General features: G+C 37.7%; 3 protein-coding genes across 3 annotated transcripts; all 3 read left to right on the top strand.

The window, feature by feature from the left end:
• The first annotated feature begins 483 nt into the window (after positions 1-483).
• Positions 484-2,297, top strand: LOC105032114 (CASP-like protein 1E1). The gene is made up of 2 exons (XM_010906467.4): positions 484-856; positions 1,835-2,297. The coding sequence occupies exons 1-2, from the start codon at positions 594-596 to the stop codon at positions 2,172-2,174; spliced, it is 603 nt and encodes a 200-aa protein (XP_010904769.1). The 5' UTR covers positions 484-593; the 3' UTR covers positions 2,175-2,297.
• A 1,673-nt stretch (positions 2,298-3,970) lies between these two features.
• On the top strand, positions 3,971-7,034 carry LOC105032115 (CASP-like protein 1E1). The gene is made up of 2 exons (XM_010906468.3): positions 3,971-4,330; positions 6,489-7,034. Exons 1-2 carry the CDS (start codon positions 4,074-4,076, stop codon positions 6,826-6,828), a joined length of 597 nt encoding a protein of 198 aa, XP_010904770.1. The 5' UTR covers positions 3,971-4,073; the 3' UTR covers positions 6,829-7,034.
• A 4,670-nt stretch (positions 7,035-11,704) lies between these two features.
• On the top strand, positions 11,705-16,047 carry LOC105032112 (CASP-like protein 1E1). Its single transcript, XM_010906465.4, has 2 exons — positions 11,705-11,995; positions 15,561-16,047. The coding sequence occupies exons 1-2, from the start codon at positions 11,742-11,744 to the stop codon at positions 15,898-15,900; spliced, it is 594 nt and encodes a 197-aa protein (XP_010904767.1). The 5' UTR covers positions 11,705-11,741; the 3' UTR covers positions 15,901-16,047.
• Positions 16,048-20,901: the final 4,854 nt, after the last annotated feature.

The raw sequence follows: 20,901 nt of genomic DNA, 5'->3' as shown, positions 1-20,901 counted from the left end.
TGGAGATTTGGCTCTACCAAGTTTTGTATGGCTTGGAATTTGCTTCAAGTCTTCTTCCTTGGACCATCCCAAGTCTTCTTCCTTGGCCTCTTCCTTTGGATTCCCATTGACCCACAGTTCAAAGATAATAATCCCATTGACTTCCAAACCATCCAAAGCCAACCATATAATCCCTAATTCACACATAGCTTCGACATATCATTTCTAGGTGTTAGGTTGACTTTGATCATGTTGCGCCGTTGTCTGACTTTTGACTCCAGTTATAACAACCCTCTTATGAGAGTACCAAACAGAACTAATTATAGTCTCCCATGACTCCATGAGAAGAAAAATAAGGATCAAGGAATGTCAATGATGAGAGGTATAAGTTGATTGCGGCGATGAGATACTAGATTTTGGTGCTGCAGCCAATAAGTTTGTAACGTTATCGGGTGGGTTGGTAGGATGCTGCACTCCAACTTTATCTACCTAGCTTTTGCTATATATGAGTTCATCCTCTTCTTTTCTTGAACACAGGCAGTGTTACATTTCTCATTTCCATCTTTATCATCTCATTCTTCCTTGTATCTCCCTCTCTATCTCTAAGTTAGGAAATGGAGTCCGGCCAGTCCATGCCTGGATTTGATGGAACACAAGTGGTTGCAAACCGAGCATACAATGCTGCAGCAACATCGTCGAGACCAGTGAGACTGACTGGTTACATTCTGCGCGGTGTTGTGATACTTTTAACCTTCATTTCTGCCATTGTGATCGGTTCTGCCAAGGAAGATGTTACATATATTGTTCAAAATGATAATTCTATCGGTACAAGTTCCTTCCATGTATTGATCAAGTCGACCTACTCTGCTGCATATGTGTGAGACTTCTTTTGCATTACTTCATCCAGACACACACAAACATCATAGCATTGTGTATATCTCATGCTTGCTTTTAGCCATGGCTGGTGGCTCCAATATAATTGATTGCATGGTATTGCATTGCCCATGCTTGTTGGATTAAATTATGGTGGAGTAAAATGTGAATTCTACTAGAGCCAAGTTTGCAAATATTCAACTGTATTCAAGCATACTTCTTCACTGCAAGTGATGCATAGATATGCAGAGGGGAGTCCCATCATGTTGCCACCCCTCATGACTTGGAATGAGAAAATTCTAATTACTGATATCCCTACCATGCAGTACACTTTGGAGTGAGTCCACGGTGGTGTTGGACTCCTTGTTTTAATTTTCCAAACGCCCCTTTAATCACGGTGGCATAGAACTCTTTTGGTATCATGATTTAGACCCATGGAAGTACTTTTTAAATCCTAATGAAGACCCGTCGAACGAGGTTTCAAATTGCACAGTCCTTGTTTAACCACCGTGAGATAAACAGAGAGGTTCCGTAGTTTGATGTTTGATGTATAACAGGTTTTAGACCATATTTATTTCATATATTACCAATTTCAAAGTCAGATTTGTGATTTTTTAATGTTTGATGTTTGACAAAAGCTACGGTGATGTGTGTTTAATCCTACATTAATTGTCCGTGGGAAAAATTTTGGATACTCATAAAGAACTCGGAAATCCAAATAAAATCCTCTGCAAACCTTTTGGGATGACTTCTTAGGTTATTACTTGTATATTTAATAGTTTACAAATTTAAAGTTCGAGCTTTGAGCTTGAGTCAAATTGGGCCGACGTGGTCTAGATTGTGTCATGAGGTTTATCAAATATTCTTCTTTTTATTTCCATGAAAAGGCTGAAGCACTGAATTTTTTGGCCTGAACTTTACATGGGTAATTACTAATCTGATTTCAATCTTCTTTTTATCTGCCATGTTTTGCGATGCACAGGTACTTCATAGTGGCCAATGTGCTCGTATTCTTCTACACTCTGATATCCCTAGTGATATCACTTGCAAACAGATCTGGCTCAAGTATCATGCAGCTGCCCTTGAACATTGCTGATATATTGATGGTGGTTCTCCTCTTCTCAAGCAATGGAGCAGCGATCGCAATTGATATTGTGGCTGAACATGGGCAATCACACTTTGGATGGGCTAAATTTTGTGATGATTTTTATAAATTTTGCAGTCGTATTACGGCATCCATTGTGCTGTCGATGATCGCTTCTCTAGCTTACACGATCCTCATCATACTCACAATGATTGGTCTTCACAAGAAGTCTCAGTAACATTTGAAATCAGTGATTTTATCTAGGTTTGCTTATCTATATGTTTTATTGATTGCAGAAGAGAAGTGGAATTGTATTGGAAAATATTGTGTTAAGTATTATTTATTCTTTTTTTGCAGTTTGTCAAAATTGGGTGTAACGTTGCATTAATAAATTATCCCACTTCTGCACGTAAAACGCATGGATATGTCTGAAAACTTTGTGAAACCTATCCAAATGGAATACCGAGACTTGAACATTCTCCTTTTCCTCTCTACTAGATTGGCCGTCTCGCCTAGAAGTAATTGACCATATAATTTATTTACTTCAGCAAACTTTTCAAGTTGGTCCAAACCTGATAACTGCGAAGGCAAAGCAGATTTTGATACTTCAAAGGGTGTCTCAGGTTAAGAATGCGACCTAAAAACTTAATATGGATTTCCATAGTGGAATTCGGGATGATGCTCTGAAATGAGCAATCTCCAAGCAGAGTATCTCATGAATGCAGATTCTATGAATCATATCTCATTCTTCCTTGTTTTCAGATTTTCTGCAGTGGAGATCTCTAGTTTAAGTTTTGGCCTTTTGGGTGATTCATTCCCAAGTCTTTTGCCATAGTAATTAACAAAAAGAGCCCCCCTCCTTGCATGGATTAACCAATTAATGATTAAAATAAGAGTGAATAGGGATCCATAAATTTCAACTTAAGGCTTAATCAGTAATGTTCCACATCATTATCATTTTCCTCCGAAACTATATTCTTTACATGGCTTGTTGCTTGTTGGTTAAACTTTGTAAAAGATTGGCAAAGCACAAATTTACTTTGCAAGGTCATCCTTATCCCCATTCTGTAGTAGCCATTACACAACGTTGCATCGCTAATATTGGATGTCCACTTGTTTTCTTCGAAGAAAAAAAAAAAAAATAAAAGAAAAGAAAAATCCACTAGGCTGCGGGATTAAGCTAAAGTCCTCATGATGAAGTACTTCAATGGCATGTTAGATGATTTACCTAGTTCAAGTTGCTTACATAGCATGTTATTTAGGGAGAGGAACATGTTGGATTAATTATCGAGCCAACCATAATGACAACATTATCGCTTTATTTATTTTTAAGACTAAAAGGTCTAGATGGCTCATTCTTTCAAGGAACCTGCAGGTTGATGCAAGCATACTTCATGCTTGAACAAATTCAAGTAATCAAACCATCTCCAATTTTAGATTAACCTGCCGACCACTCAGTCTCACAATTGTTTGTATGAACTGGATAACAATGTTAAAGATTTGGCTCTACCAAGTTTTGTATGGCTTGGAATTTGCTTCAACTCTGCCAGCTCTGTCCCTTTGGACCCTCCCAAGTCTTCTTACTTGGTCTCTTCCTTGGGTTCCCGGTGACCCACAGTTTGAAGATAATAATCCCATCGATTTCCGAACTATCCAAAGCCAAACCATATACTCCCATTTCACGCAATGCTTAATTGACACGTCATTTCTAGATGCTTGGTTGGCTTTGACCATGCTACGCTGTTCTCTGACTTTTGACTCCGGTTATAATCACCCTCCCGTGAGAGTACCAAACTCGATCTTAGAGTCTCCCATAACTGCGTGGAGAGGAAAAAAGGATCCAGGAACGTCAATGATAGGAGTGGTACGTTCACTGCGGTGATCAGATACAAGAGTTTTTTTTTTTTTTTTTTTTCTTGGTAGAAATCAGATACAAGATTTTGGTACGCAAGCCGCCAACTTTGTCCCCCCATTGGTAAGGTATTAGTATGCTGCACTCCAACTTTATCTTCCTAGTTTTTGATATATAAGTTCTCACCTTCCTCTCTTCTTGAACAAAGGCATCATTACATTTCTCATTTCATTCTTTCTCATCTCATTCTTCCAAGCATCTCCCTCTCTATCTCTAAGTAAGGTAATGGAGTCTCAGTCCAATCCTGGATTTGATGGAACACAAGGGGCTGCAAACCAAGCACGCACTGTTGCAGCATCATCGTCGAGCCCTGTAAGATTACCTGGTTATGTTCTGCGTGGTATTGCGATCGTTCTGACGTTCATTTCTGCGATCGTGATGGGTGTCGCCAAGCAGGATATTACATGGATCGTTCAAAGTGATTCTACTACTACAAGTTCCTACAATGCATCAATCAAGTCAATCTACTCTGCTGCATATGTGTAAGCCTTCCTTTACATTACTTCATCACGCAAACATCTAACATTGGTGTATGTCTCATGCTAGCTTTGAGTCATGGCTTGTTGCTCCACTATAATTGTCCCTCCCCGATGGATTGAAAAAGGGTTGAGTAAAATGCGAAATTCTATTAGATGATACTATATTGGAAGAAATGCATAGATACAAACAGAGGAGTCCCATCATGTTGCCATCCTCATGACTTGCACGCATTTTGAAATGAGAAGACTCCTATTACTGATATATATGTATCCTCTAAATTGCAGACTGCCAAATGCCCAGTTGACAAGTTTGCTAGTATATTGAGGATTAATACTACATTTAGTCACTCGCATGGAAATTGCTCCCTTGTTTGTATGTAAAACTTTTTTCCCAATCATCTATAGGCTTGTAGTGGTAGATAACTTCACTATATGCCCGGTTCCATGCATAACTACTGGAAAGGAGCACTTTGAGTGAAACTGGAGTATTCTCTCTTCGGGCTCTTCTGGCCCACATACATTAATATATATTATTCAAATTCATTAAATAGTTTGGTGCCTAATTAACCCTGATATGTGGACCAGCTGTAGCCCTGTCCCCTCTTTGTTGGAAGATGAGTACACATCAGGGAATCCGCCAACGAGAGCCCAACCACAAGAGGCTCATACAGGAAGCAATCAGCCCATAGCCCAATATCGAGACCACAGCCTATTATTCAAACGAGAAGTCGCACTTGGATAGGCCAGAAGGGAGCTGCCACAAGCAGTTATCCAGCTCCCTACCATCCCTTGAACCATTATAGGTCTTGGTTTCAGGTGTCCCTGGCCAAAGGTATCCTTTTCTGGAATCGACGAAGAATCTGGGAAAGAGCAGCGAAGGAACGTGACGAGCAAATTCTCGTCGATGACTACCAGATGCTCATCCTAGAGTTCAATGTAGCGAAGTCTTTTCCAAAGAAAAGTTCCATGTTTCCTAGCTCTCATTTGCTACTTTTCATAGCTAACTGCCCAGAAAGAAAGTTCTTTTTTAGAAAGATTATCCTTGTCTCTGTTTATGTTTCGGATTGGAACAAATCACTATAATTCGTCCGCACCTATATAAATTAGGAAATAGTATATATCCTCTATATAGATCATAGGATCACTCTATGAATAGGTCAATTCTCTTTCTTTTGGACGTAGGTGTCTCTAAAAGGCTATTAAGAGTCTCCGACGTTCGCGAGCTACGTGCTGGCACTCAATCAAGTAGTAGCGTTGGCACGTCACTCGGCTCCTGGGCTCACTTCGATGGCAATTTTTGATATGGAAAAAAAAAAAATAGCTTTAGTGCTGCATGTCATATGAAGATTGATGCTTCTTTACACCACGATCCGACCATGTTTTGCAAAGACCACATGATTTGCACCAATCAATTCATATCATTATTGAGATCCATGGTCGTTCTTTTTTTTCTTTTTTCGATCGAATAGTAGTTCTCTTTAGACAACTAGGTCATCTGCAATGTGGCCTGCTGTGCATCTTTGATGGCCGCCATCAAAAGATGGACGATCGTCAAATGATGCATGCTGTGTACGACACGGATGTGCTCATGGACTGTCTTATTTGATGATCATCCATCTCTTGATGGTGGTCATTTATAAACTGTATAGTATTTTATGATGTTGCCCGTATGTACCATAAAAGATCCGCGCTCTTTTTTAAATCCCAACGAAGACTCCTCGGACAAGGTTTCAGACTCCACAGTCCTTGTTCCACCACCTTGAGACAAACCGTGCTCTCACCCTTGGCCACTTGTTTGGACTGGTGAAAGATGGTTGGCGTGATATGAAACTGCTGTAATTAATCTTGACTTTGCCATTGTTTTTCTCCAGCAATTCACTCTCCATGTGCTAGCTGAGTCATCTTATTGTTTTCTTCCTAGTAGCCTTCAGCCATCGCAGCTGATAGGGTGGTCCATGAACAAATCTTTTTCTCATGGCCAACCATGCTGACATAATGAGATGCAAGCTATAGGGGAACAAGGGAGAGAGAGAGAGAAGGTTATATAATGTTGTTTTTATTTCCACAAGGCTGAAGTGCTCAATGTTTTTGGCCTGAAGCTTTACATTGGCAACTAATCTGATTTTAAATTTTCACCCCTCTACTATTTTGCAACACACAGGTACTTCATAGTGGCCAATGTGCTCGTATTCGTCTACACTCTGATATCCCTACTGATAACACTTGCGAACAGATTTGGCTCACCTAGCATGGAGCTCCCCTTGAACGTTGCCGATCTTCTGATGGTAGTCCTCCTCTTCTCAAGCAATGGAGCGGCGATCGCAATTGATATTGTGGCTGAACATGGCCAATCACGCTTTGGATGGGATAAATTTTGTTATGCCGTTCATAAATTTTGCGGGCATGTTACAGCATCCATCGTCTTATCGATGATCGCATCTCTAGCTTATGCGGTACTCGTTATGATCACAATGGTTGGCCTTCACAAGAGATATCAGTAAAATTTGAGATGAGTGATTTTATCTAGGTTTGCTTGTCTATATGTTTGTTTGTTTTGGAGGAGTGGAATTGTATTTGAAAATGTTGTGTGTTAGGTATTATTTATTCATATTCATGTTTGCAGTTTGTCAAAATTGGGTGTAACATTACATTAATAAGATATCCTGTTCTGAAAAACTTAAATATATGACTGTTGTGATTTAGATTATCTGCTTGGCACCATTCTCCTTTATACGCAGATTTGATGGAGAGCCCCTTCAGAAAAAGATATAGCCCTAGCATGCTTGTACTACTTTAATGCTGGCTTGAAAAATGAATTTTTCAGATATTAGAAATCACTCGAGAAAAGCGATAGCTAGCTTGCCTAAGCGCATCTTTAGTTTAAACACAAAAAAAAAAAAAGAAGTGCCATTCCTATTGTATTTCTCAAAAATAAAATTAAAAATTATATATTGTATATTTGGCTAGAAGATAGTAGCTCAACTAATACATCTATGGCATTGAAATCTTGAAATAAAACATAACCCCTCGCTCTCTCTTTCTCTTAAATGTTTCTCTCTCCTTAAAAAAAATAAATAAATAAATAAAAATAAGTAGATTTTGGTTCTCCCTTATTTCTTAGTTGAATGGAATCTATCAAAGAGAATTTTTGATCGACGAAAGTTGAACCTCAGAATGAGAATGAAAATGAGAATGAACGACTTCTTTCTAGCCATTGGTCGGAGGGAGTCCTATTCCCGTTCGTATTCCATGAAAGAATAGAAATGTCCTAATCTCTATTCTCTTCTGATATTCAAATTTCATTTCAAATTTGATATAATCGCAAATCAAATACTTCAGAGGATATTATTATTTTGGTTTCCATTTCAACCCATTCCAATTCAGATTTTAATTCCGATTTGCGTCGCGAACCGAATGTGCCCTCTGTCCAGATCATTGATGGAAAGTTTCAGCCTTCGGGCCAGAGAATACATAAATTCCTTTCATGTGAGCTGGTGGTCTTGGCAAAAATATTCACCTGAGAAATGATCAATTTTTTTTTAGGAGGAATATAGTCTTGATGATCGTGCACTCTCTTGTGATCATATTTTATAAATTATTGAAATTTTAGAAATGAAGCTGCCCACATGTGACAAGGATCCTAATAAAATCCAAGTCCTCACCTGAGAATTTTCTTAAAAGTAACAGCGTTTACTCTCTCGCTCCTGATGGGCCTTCACTAATATGCGGTTGACTCTTTTTTTTTTATTAATACTCCCAACAACGTCAACACGAGCGATCAAGACATGAGCCTTCTTTTGAACACCCCATCGGGTCCCATAGATGTACAGAAACCCCTACCTATTGAACCCACGGATGAGTTAGAAGGCTTCGCATACCATTTAAATAAATTTGAAATGGATTGTTTGTATAAAATACCAATTAGTTTTGATTTTCCAAGGAAAATTGTATTTAAGGTTTTCAAACTATTTTACTCTCAAGTCTAAGTATGAAATGGACAATGTACAAATTTAAAATATTTAATACATACTTATTAAATCTGATATTTATTTTTACCAAGATCTTGTACTTAGGTTTAGGAATGAGAAATACCTAATAATTATGTATCTTTCTTGGGAAAAATGTGTTGCAAGTCTTGCAAAATTGATCATTAAATATATTTTACATAATTTCATAAATTTAAACAATAAATAAAATATTAAAAGCAGATTTTGCTGCTATAGCGAGAAGGTACGTTGATGAGTAAAATTTGCGATATGGAGATACTCTAAAGGTTACAGGAGACATGTAATAGCATTATATTAGCTTTCAAACTTTGATTGAAGTATACCAGTGACCTTGTACTTGCTAGAAGAGACAATTCATTTTTTCTTGATTAAAAAAAAAAAGAAAAAAAAAAGTTGAAGACGTTTTTTTGGCCACTCTCATACAGTGCAAGCTAATTGAGCCTTTCCACCCAAAAATACTAGTTGATATTGTGCAACCTAATCCCCTTTAGATCCCTAAAAACTAAGGCTGAAAATGGATCGGATATCATCATATTCATATCTATATTTGTTTTGTTTGACGAATGCAAATACGGATATAGATATTTTTCGGATACAAAAATTTATATCCATATTTATTTTAAATAGATATGGATACAATTTGGATGGTGAAAATATGAATATAATTATGGATATTACTTAGATAATTAAACATTATGGTTACAGAATCAAAGATATTACTAAATAAATGATAAATCAAGTTAATGATATATTTATATAGTTGTATATTTTTTTTAAAAATTAATAAGTACTATATAAAATTATATAAGATGACATGTAGATTCAGATACGGATCGAATAGTTGTCAATTCATATCCATATTCATTTTTTTTTTACAGATATAGATACGGATATGCATATTAATCGGATTCTCAAATTTCTATCTATATTCGGATTGATTCGAATACGAAACTGGATCCGGATGAATTATATCCTTATCACTTTTACCCCTACCAAAGACACTGCCAAACCAAAAAGTAGCTGAGTCAGTTTCTGACTGGTTGATGCCCTAGCCGTAGGGTTTTAATTTCTCATGATCTTCGCCTAAAGCTTTCATACTATTATTCGTAATCAAGCTGAGGTGAAGGAGTATCCACCTTTGCTCCAAAAATCTAGGATGGACTTCATTCGAAGATTTTCAAAATACGGCTCAAAGACCATGATACGCTGAACTCTCTGATTTGAGATGCTAAATCGAACTGGGCAAAGCAAGAATGATTCGGCCCTAATTTTTGCTAAATGAAGAGAACCTCTCCGGTTGGGATGGTTAATTTAAAGTGAAATCGATACAAACTGCTTGATTAGCACCTGAATGGACTTGTTCAACCCATGATTGACCCATATAGATTTGATTGGATCTGATCAATTCTCATCTAATTAATAGATCGGATCATCAACATGGAAACTCCATTGTTCAATAATACAGATTTGACCAAATATAAATGGAGATCTACTACTCAAATAAAGCCAAGTCTCTCTCTCTCTCTCTCTCTCTCTCTACACACACACTCATCCACGCACACTTATTTCATGTCGGTGCCTTCTGGACTAGATATACTTCATGATGCTTTCTACTTTTCCACTTGCTGGGTGGATTTGCTTCCCCCTTGAAAAGGGGCATAGAAAAGGAAAGGATTAGATGCAACACCCAACTGCCCTCCATCCATCTGTGTTGAATCTAATTGCATATCTATCATGTTTGAAGCCAACATAAAGACAGCTATATTGATGTAACCCGTAAATGCCAAATCTTTTCAAATTAATTTCAATAATAAATTGATAAGAAACCTCAGTGGAATGGAGGAACTGATTAGAAGAGGGCGACGCACATAAAAATTACTCAACATACAACGAATGTATATATTTGTTAGGTGGCCTCCATTGAAACCCCAACAAACTACAAATAGCACCTAAAAGAAGCAGCAGTTATTGACCATATGTTGCACCTAAAATTTTCTTATTATAACTAGAGGGGAGTAGCCAAATTAAATCCGGCGAGCAACCAAAACATTTAAGGCTTGTATGCACCCACACCTAACCCGCTCTCCTACGTTAAATGCCGGCTGAATCCACACATCTTTACTCTCCATCCACCCACCAAATCCGGCGTCTCATTCAAACCTGCCACCTTTGTAGTTGGATACGCCCGCCATCCCGTGAGGATAACTCATCACCTACCTTCTCTCACGAGGGAATAGCATAAAAGATGCAGTTTTCCATTCTTCTATAAGTATAATGCGAAAGTTCCAAAACCATAAGTAATAATACGAAAAAAAGTGTGGATTCTCTTGACTCTTGTCATACAAAACTCTTATGATGATGGTGTGTATTGCTTTGTTAGTTGCACAGTTCTAACTTGCATGTGATTCATTTAATTGGAAGAGAGAATATTTTACGATTGATCAAAGGATGTCACGAATCTCCATTTTAGAGATTTTCTATCATCCATAACTGTTGTAAAGGATCTGTATTTCTCGAACTTACGGTGCAAAAAATAAATTCACTAAGTTTGAATTGAGGGTATGGAACAAGTCTCTAAGAAGCTGTTTGAAGTCTTATAGTTGAAATTCATTGTAACTTAAGTTGTAGTAGTTGATTTATAAGAAGGTTTGCTTTTATTATTTAAAGAAGGGTTATTTTTTAAAAAAAAAAAGGGAAAGGAAGAAAGAGATATCTCCACCACACATTTTATTGAACACTTTGCAAATAGATACTAGCTCAGAATACTTAAGGTACATGCATGAAGATAAGAGTATTTTAGATGAAAAGGTTGATACTCGTCAGTGATAAGGGCCTAAGCTAAACCTAGGCACCCAAGCAAGGAAGTAAGCGACAGTGCAAGCTCTGAGAAGGATAGGGAAATGAAGAAGAGCGGCAGAATAAGGACCTATAATGGCTCATAGCAATGTATAGATACAATGGACGGTGAGAGAGAGAAGAAGATGAAATGGAGGATGGAATGGAAAAAGAGAATTTTTTTGGATTGAGAGCCACCTACTATAAAATAATTTTAAATTAATTACAATCTAACATGCAGTTTAATTTATTATATAATTTAAATTTCAGACATTTGAGTAAGTAATGAATTGATCTATATTTACAACTTGAGCTGAGCTGCGCGTGGTTTCACTTATATAACCCAAATTAAAGTACTATTTTTTAATATATGGATACTGCAAAGGCTGTCCCTTTAATCTCCTCTAAAATCTAATCTACTGGGGCATTAATTTGGTGGAATGGAAGGTAAGCTCACCTTAGTGGTGATGCTATTGTCTTAACTTTATCTATAAATATATATACATGCAATGCCCTCAGAATAGGACAGCTCTCTAATCTCTCTCTCTCTCTCACTCGCTCAGACACAAACAATGGAGTCCAGAGCGAAGCATAGCTCTAATGGAATTATGAACCAAGGGAAGGATGATTTCGGTGGCAGCCCGCCGAGATCGGTGAGCGTATACGACATCGTTCTCCGTTTGATCGCTCTCGCTACAACACTTGTAGCGGCAGTTGTAATTGGCGTCGCAAAGCAAACAAAGACGGTCAGCATTCAGGTATCTCCAACCGATCCACCGGTGCCCGTCACGGTGGTGGCCAAAACAGCATATGCCTCTGCGTTTGTGTAAGCCACTTCTACTTCCAAATAAATTTCTTGTCATCCATGAATGCCTCCATTGTTTTTTTTTTTTCTTTCTTTCTTTTTTTTTTTTTTTGGTTGGGAGAGGTGCGAGAATCATACCATATGCATTATTTTATGACCATTCATCTTGTGATGGTGATCATCTAAGAATGAACAACATTTTGCTGTACGGGCTCATGCACCACAAAAGGATTCTAGTTGAACCTCATGAATATGGGCATTCTCAACCGGACATGTAGGTAAAAGTTAGTGTGATGGATCAGTCAGATCAGACCAAGATATGCTTGTTCGCACCCAATTTCATATATAGATACTTGTCCAACTCATTAGCTGATTAGAAATGTCAGATCCAATCTATGGACAAGATTTGAGGCCCGACAGGTCATTCAGATTGGACCAGATGAAGTATGATTTGTGCCTAATCTAAAATATTCAGATTCAAATTTGGATTTGATAGAATTGGATTGGTAATTCGAGTTGAGCATATAGTTATTTCATTATAGCTAAAATTTAAATATCAATAATTGAAGATAAAAATATTAAAAAAATATATAACTAAAATCGACCAACTTAAAATTATTTTTTTTATTTAAAATTTTTAATTTCATCAAAGTCTGATCATTTTTGAGTTTACTGGATGTAAATATAAAAGTTTAAATATAATTAAGTGGTAATCGATGAGAGGGGATGTTATTCTTGAGATAAAAATTAAAATGGAATTAGCTTCAATAAAATTTCATACAATGAATTCGAAAAGAGTGAAGAAAGGGTTCGTATGATTCGAATTTCTTTGAGCCAGGCTAGACTGAATTTGGATCAGCTCCGGCCTAATTTTGCTGTTACTAAAAAGAAAAACCCATAACCATGCTCCTCACATGCATAGTGAGTGCTCAGAGACTCTTAAGTGAGTTTTCGATATTTAAAGCAAACTGGTGGTAGCCGTTTTGGTGGTTACATCGTTTCTTCGCATGGGATCTTAGTCATCCATGAGAATAATTAATGTTTACGTTTGCTGGACGCCAAATTAAATACCATCCAGTTTCTCCTCGCCTTAACTTCAATTAATACCACCCTTTGTCTATCTCAGCCTCTATCTCAACTACTAAAACTCTTGGAGTTCTGGAGTTTGACTCCTGTTTATTTATTTATTTATTATTTTTTAGATATAGAAAGCTCGAACATAAAACTTTTGATTGCTAAACAGAGAGGTGTAACTAGTAACTACCATAACAACTCCTGCTCTTATCTTTTCCTCCAATCAGATCACGTCCAATTGATCAACAATTAACAATTGCACCTAGCAGAACATGTTCTGAGGGGGTCACACCTCTTCCTTTTTTTATTACTTATGGTTGATTTGGCTGGACAATTTGGAATTGATGGTGGATGATTTAATTGAATAAAGCTAAGTAAAAATAAATCTCAAAGGATCTAAATTTTCTGTTATTTATCAAGCTTGTTTTCCTTCTTTAAATATAACAGAGATGCTAAAAATTTAGATTCAAACTTAGGGCTTTCCCATGTGGATGCCAGTGCCATCCAAGTAATAAGCTATTATGGAGATATTTTGTCCCCTCCTAAATGATATGGTGATTGATGTCCCATCTGCTTCATAAACTTTTAACATGGTATAATTTGACGAGAAGCAACAAATAGTTCACTTTTGTTTTTTTGGTACAGAAAAAACAATTAACTTTTAAAAAGCTGTCACTGCGCTTGGTAGTGAGAGCTTGTCACCCACCAAACAAATGACAACATAAACATGAACAAGCCTCCTAACGCGAAAACTTTTCTATATGAAATAGGGTTGCAACATTAAGTACTATAGCTCAATTTGTTGGCTAGTTATTAATTTTCAAAAATATTAAAATATGATATATTTTTATATGAAACTATCTTGCTCCAACACGACCATTGTAGACTTAACTTTTAGCAGATTAAAAAAAAAAAATTATCACGAACCACCATCCTTACACCCACTCAATTGCCTAAGAGACATGGCATATACGGATTGCCCAACCAATATTGGACCACACCAATCTCTTATGCATCCCATCAATATCCTCTCAACATCTGATGTTGGTGTGTCAAGAGTCATCGGAGACAATCACCTCAAACCTCATGAAGTATTGTCTATTCTGACTAGATCCAAATGAAGAGCGTGCCCCATGATCCCCATCGAGAGTTGTCCCTAGAGCCCCTGGATCCCATCGGGGGTTATTCCGCCCCGACTCAGCGTCACGCAGACGGCTTCACGGTTTTGTCCTTTCGCCTCTTGGAGAAGGAAAAGACGCCTCGTGAGGAAAGATGTGTTCGTATCCCACTTAAGCACATGACACTTCAGAGTTTGCCCGATGTAGGACTATTAAGGGAGGTCCTCCCACGGCCTACTCACAACATAGCCCCCTACTCTGGAGAGGCATATGCTGTAGGCAGGGGACGGGTGCCCCTACCTGGCGCGCCACTGATGTGTCAGTGTGTCAAGGGTCGTCGGAGACAACCGCCTCGGATTCCACGAAGTATTGTCCGCTCTGGCTAGGTCCGGATGGGGAGCGTGCCTCGTGGTCCCCACTGGGGTTGTCCCTGGAGCCCCTAGGCCCCACCAGGGGTTATTCTGCTCCGGTCCAGCATCACGCAGACGGCCTCACGATTTTGTCCTTTCGTCTCCCGGAGAGAGAAAAGGCACCTCGTGAGGAAAGGTGTGCTCGTATCCTACTTAAGCACATGACACTTCAGAGTTTGCCCGATGTGAGACTATTAAGGGGGATCCCCCCACGGTCTGCCCACAACAACACCAACATCATTTTTTTTTTGAGTTTTTATATATAAAGTAGTGGTCGAGAAAATATATAAAAAATCTCTGAACTTTGTTATCTTCGAGGATATCTTGAATATTTTTTTCTACTTTCAGATTTACCTTATTGGTTGAGATTTTTATATTTATCACTTTATATTTTTTGTTTCTAAGCATAGGAGGGTAATCACAAACGCAAGTCTTATATTTTCTGATATTTTAATATATTTTTTTAAAAAAAAAATTTTTTTTTTTTTTGCATGCACAAATAGAGAGCTTGGCTTATCATAAATAGCTCTAGTCTGTACCTTGAGTTACCATACCACATAGCTGGCCCTGGTCTGGACCTCCAGTTACCATACTACATATGTGGCCAAGACTGTACCTTGATTTACTATAATCGATTTGTCCCCTTGTCCTTCAGAAAAAAATGAAATACAGTTCCTTGGTTCATTAAAGAAGACAACTTTGTGGCCCAGGCTTGCCCCTAAATTATACTCTATAGCTCTGCCCATATGTGGTGACAACTGAGTTGTGTCAACCCTAGCCTTGCACAAGATAGAGCTCAGCTTTGCGTTGGATAATATGCATGTCATGTGTTGATGTGTTGTTGGCTTGCAAGGCTGGCTTATTTGAGGTACAAGAACAAGTAGCAAGTTATTATCAAACTTTGTTACTAGAATTTATTTCTTGTTTTCAAATTCTTTTTATTGTTATTTAGAACGAACTTAAATTTCTTTTCCCTACTTACAGATACTTCCTCATAGCCAATGTGATCGCATGCGTGTACTCTGCAATCTCATTAGCAACATCGACTGTGAAGAGGGCTAGCAAAAGTAATCTGCCATTGTTGTTGTCCATCATTGACATAGCAATGGTGGCTCTCCTCTTCTCAGGCAACGGAGCTGCAACGACCTTTGGCTTGCTAGGTGTGCGTGGCAACTCGCATTTGCAATGGAAGAAGGTGTGCAATGTATTCGGAAAGTTCTGTCTCGATGTCACAGTTTCTATCATGATGTCGATGCTTGGATCTCTGGCCTATGTGCTTCTAGTCCTGCATGCCATAATTAGTCTTCACAAGAGATCTCCATAGGATGGAGCAATAGATATAGTTATAACTCCGTATGTATGATGTATTCTAGATCTCTATTTGTAACAATATAACGTGATCTCTCGGACAATGGATATCCTACATTATCTTTCTGCCCTTGTATTGAAAATAGATGTCCTACTTTTATCAATTTCCTTTCAAGGAAGACAAATCACATAGTTTTTAGTAATTTTTCTCATATCTAAAGTGAGAGGCATGTTATACATGGGAGTGCAGCGGGGCCGGCATAATGCAAGCTGTGAGTGCACTCGAATGGTGTAATTGGGCATGTTAGTGGGTTTAGCCGGTCCTGTGAATGCTCACCCACTACAGCTGCTAAGCCATGCAACTAATGGTGGTGCCAGGTTGAACTACCTTAGAGTAATTCAATGTATCAATTAGTCCAACCATATAAGTTCTAAAATGGGTGAGAGAGCCATGTTTTTTATTGTATGCATCAATCTTCGTGGCCATGTTTGATAGGTAAAATATCAAAGTTTTGAGACCCAAGCCAAGCATCACATAGTTGGATGTGGATGTCTACCTTTTCGGATCCTGATGTTAAAGTTCCAAGCTCGAAATGGCCTTGATGTAGATGAGTTGGCCAGACTTAATTGTCTCGATCATGTTGAATCAAACCCAATCTTGCTACACACCTAAACAAACTATGACACTCCTGCCTGAAATCTAGAGAATTAGACACACTTAGCCTGTAGTAACAAAATGAAAAGGACATAAATCGAATGGAACTTGCCGGCTGAGATGGAGGCAACAAGAGGTGGGACATCGGAGGCTTGAATTCCATAATCATATGGGTGATCTAATGGGCATAATTATGTAGTTTGTGGACAAATCAAGGAATTAATGTTAACATAGATATTGTCTAGCTTCAAGTGTCATGGTTTGCTTCGGTCCATGGTTCTATATATGTTATGGTTTAGTGGCTTCAAATGTTTCTATATTATGGTTTTAGTGATATAAAATCCACCCATGATTTTATTATTCTCGATAGGTCCTGTAAATGATTCCTGAAAACTTGATAACCAGATTTGATTTTGTGTTGCAACTCCAAACCAAAAACACTAATGGTTTGAAATGTGACATAAATAATCAAAATCAAGAACTCAACTGCCAAAATAATAAATACTGCAAAAATATTTTGACTTTATATTCAAATATAAAACTATCAAATTTCTCAACACCATTTAGATGAGATGATAATTAAAGCTACCAAACATAATCACAAACATCATTTGGACATGTCTAGCGATAATTTATTTCTCAGTCTGAAGCAAACGAGGACAGAACATTTTTATCATTGTAATATTGAGGAAAAATTCACTCAAATCAACTTATAAACGTATTTATAGAAACATTATATTGTTGTTTCTTGTAATGCTGACATGTTATTTACTATTATTTTATTACATAATATGTTTATATATGATTAAGTAATTAATTTATATATGTTTCTTACATCTTGTGTTTGACTAATTTTGAATCAATTTGATCCGAAAAATCCAATTGACTGATAAAACTAATATCAACTTTGATTCAATCCAGCTTAAAAGGAAATTGAATTAGGTTTGGTTTCGATTTTCTGAAAATCGGCACTCTTAATGACTATAAACTCTTCATTTTTTTTTTTTTTGGTGATCTCTGTCTTATTGGTTTGGTCCAGTCCACTTCAAGCTGAATTATTCTGATCAGAGAGGTGGACACGCGTCACAATCTGGGACAGTGGAGAGCTTGTTGCGATCGCCATATATGGCGATCTAAACCACATCCTTCAGCAGAGACTATGTGACTAGGTTTCCTTAACAGGCATCAGACCCTCTGACCACCATCATCACCTTCCAACTAACAAAGACCGCATCATACCGTATCAAACCCTCTCTCTAACCCCATCCAAAAAAGTTTGTGGGAAGTTTTACCACCTTGAAGGTATATATGTTTGTGCCAAGACTTTGTGAGATTGTTGGAGTCGTAAGAGGAAGCAATGGAAGGGGACTGTTCTCCAAAGGCTCCAAGAACCACCAAGGAGGACTACAACACTCCTCCTCCTCCCTTAACCAATTTGCCAGCGGCCAGCTCTTCGAGAGAGAAGCCATCGACGAGCAGCAAGAAGGATGTGATCCACATGGAACGAAACCGAAGGGAGAAGATGAACGAGTTCTACACCATGTTGCAGTCCATGGTTCCCAATCTCTTCCCTAAGGCTGAGACACACACTCTCTCTCTCTCTCTCTTTTCTTTTGCTATCATTTGGCTATAATTTAAGTTTGTTAATGAAGTTTTCTTGTTTTCTCAATAGAAGGGTTGGCTTCTTCGTTGTCTTTCTAGTTTTTAAGTTCTTTATAAGTTGCATTGCATGAAAAAGATTTGCTGCTTTTTGTTGCATTTTGAACTAGCTGCTAGTTGGACCAATATATTTACTAGAAAGACAAAAGTTTTCCATGTGATATTACTCTTCTTCTTTACTCTTGTTACATCTATGTCCAAAAAGAAAAAAAAAAAAGAAATCATACTTCTTTTTCAATTTGTAACCTAATAGCATTCATTAGTTTCCTTGAATATTGAGGAACAAATATTACAGGATTGACACCTGAGTGGGAACCCATTAACATGCAGGCAACAAGAGCAAGAATCGTCGATGAAACCATAGCATACATTAAAGGTCTTGAAGAAGCGATCATAACGCTTGAAACAGAGAAGGCATCAAGAGAAGCGTTGAGCAGACCCGTGGTGTTAAGAACCACCCAAAGCAGTTCCTCGGTCGATGTCACCGTTTCAGGAAACATGGCATTCTTCGGTATATGCGTCGCCGGGTCTCGACCGAGGCTGGTGACACAAGTGTTGGAGGTGTTTGAGAAGCACGAAGCCGAGGTCTTATCCACCACCGTTGCATGTCATGATGGAAATACTACCATGACTGTCACTGCAACAGTTTTGGAGGAAGAGGCTGTGGAGAGGATTAAGGGAGAACTCATGATCATATAATATACTCATAAAATATTAGATTCCATACCTGTGCTTCTTTCTTTCTTTCCCCTTTTTTTTTTTTTTAAGTGGAGGTACGTAACATGATAGTATATATGTACATATTGGAAAAGGAAGAGAGGAAAAGAATACCGTTTTAGTCTTTCATGTAGTGATGAGTACAGAGAACCATTCACTCTGTTCTCAACCAAAGAGTCATATATAGTTCACAGAGTCTGAACCTGAAGACTGAGCTTCCTTTTGGATCAGTCGCCAACCTACTCTCTCTCTCTCTTCCATTCTATATATGGCTGGTATTCGTTTTCCAAAAGAAGGGGATGGTTACTAACTCCAAAGGGGTCTAAGCCTCGCTTGAGGGTTGTCAGGTTTTTGCGGCGCATGGGGAAGCAAACCCTGCTGATGGGGGTAAGGGACAGCAGTGTTAAGGAGCACCCGGTTTTTATTATTTGTTTAAGACACCAACTGCACTTCAATTTGGGTCGGCTGTGGTGATGCATCCGAGAAGGCAAATCATAATGGTTTACCACCGATCACGCGCGATTCTCTACCGGTCGAGGAGTTTTTCTTCGTTTTAATGGTTGTCATTTGAATTTATTGCAAAAATATTACATGATTTCCTAAAAAAATAACAAAGTCATGAGCACTTGATTAGTTCGTGCATCAATCGAGTAATTATGTAAGCCCGTAATTTCACTCTAGGGTTCTGCCTAATTTTCTTCTCCAACGCCGATCCCAAAATAGGAAGAGAACCACTTCGCTCTATTGTTGGGTCAATCGATCATATGTTGTGTTCACGAAGCTGCCTGCAATCCTTCCGAACCCAAACTTTGATGTTCCAGAGTCTTGGATATTTTGGTTGTGATTGGTCTCTCTCTCTCTAATGTGCGTGAAGAGAGAATTAATCTTGACTTGAAGGATGAAATGGATCCAGCTTAATTATACAATTTGAGAGATAAAGTATATGGTTCCAATCCCTCTATTCAATTTCAAATATTTTATTATTTATAAAATCTAATAAAAATTTTGTTATTTTCCATTGATACATGATCATGTCTTATTCTTTCTCTTTTAAACATATCTTGATTAGAGGGGGTGCATCTAGCAAAAAAAAATATATTAAAGAGGTTTATAATATATATTGTTGCTTTTGGAATATAGAACATTATATACCAACACCAATTTAAAGTGTTCCATTCTCCATCATCCGTCTGCTTGATGTCGAAGAGTTTTATCCTTTATTATCCATCTACTTGCACAAATCTCAAAGTAATCTATTCTTGATCTATTCATTTGTACATATTTCAAAGCACATCATTCTCCATCATCTATACACCTGCAAAAATCTCAAAGCACTTCTTTCTCTATCATCTATCCACTTGCACAAATCCTAAAGCATGCTATCCTCTATCATTCATGTACCAGCACAAATATTAAAGCACTCTGTCTCCTATCATTTATCTTGTACGAATCTCAAGATGCTATATCATCCATCTACTTGCATAAATCTTAAAGTACTTTATCCTCAGTCATCCATCTTTCTTCACAGATTTCGAAGCATTCCATCCTCTATCATTTATTTATCTACACAAATCTTAAAACATCCCATCCTCCATCACTTATCCATCTGTATAAATCTAAAAGCATCCCATCCTCCACCACTCATCCATTTGTACAGATCTCAAAGCATTCACTCCTCTGTTATCCATCTGTTTGCACAAATATCAAAGCAACTTGCCATTCATCATCCATTTACTTGCACAGGTCGCAAAACATTTCATCCTTTGCCATCAATCCAACTGTAAAAATATCAAAATATTCCATCTTTTATCATCTATTTACATGCATAAATCTTAAAATATTCCATCCTCTATTGATCATTCATCTGTTTACATAGATCTCAAAGCACTCTATCTATTGTTATTCATCTACGGGCACAGATTTCAAAACACTTCATTCATTTTTATTTTCTTCAATTCTCACAAAAAAATAGCCATTTATTGAGTT

This window comes from Elaeis guineensis, chromosome 1 (genome assembly GCF_000442705.2).
Source record: "Elaeis guineensis isolate ETL-2024a chromosome 1, EG11, whole genome shotgun sequence".
Lineage (NCBI taxonomy): Eukaryota > Viridiplantae > Streptophyta > Magnoliopsida > Arecales > Arecaceae > Elaeis > Elaeis guineensis.
This window is presented reverse-complemented; position numbering and strand designations above follow the sequence as displayed.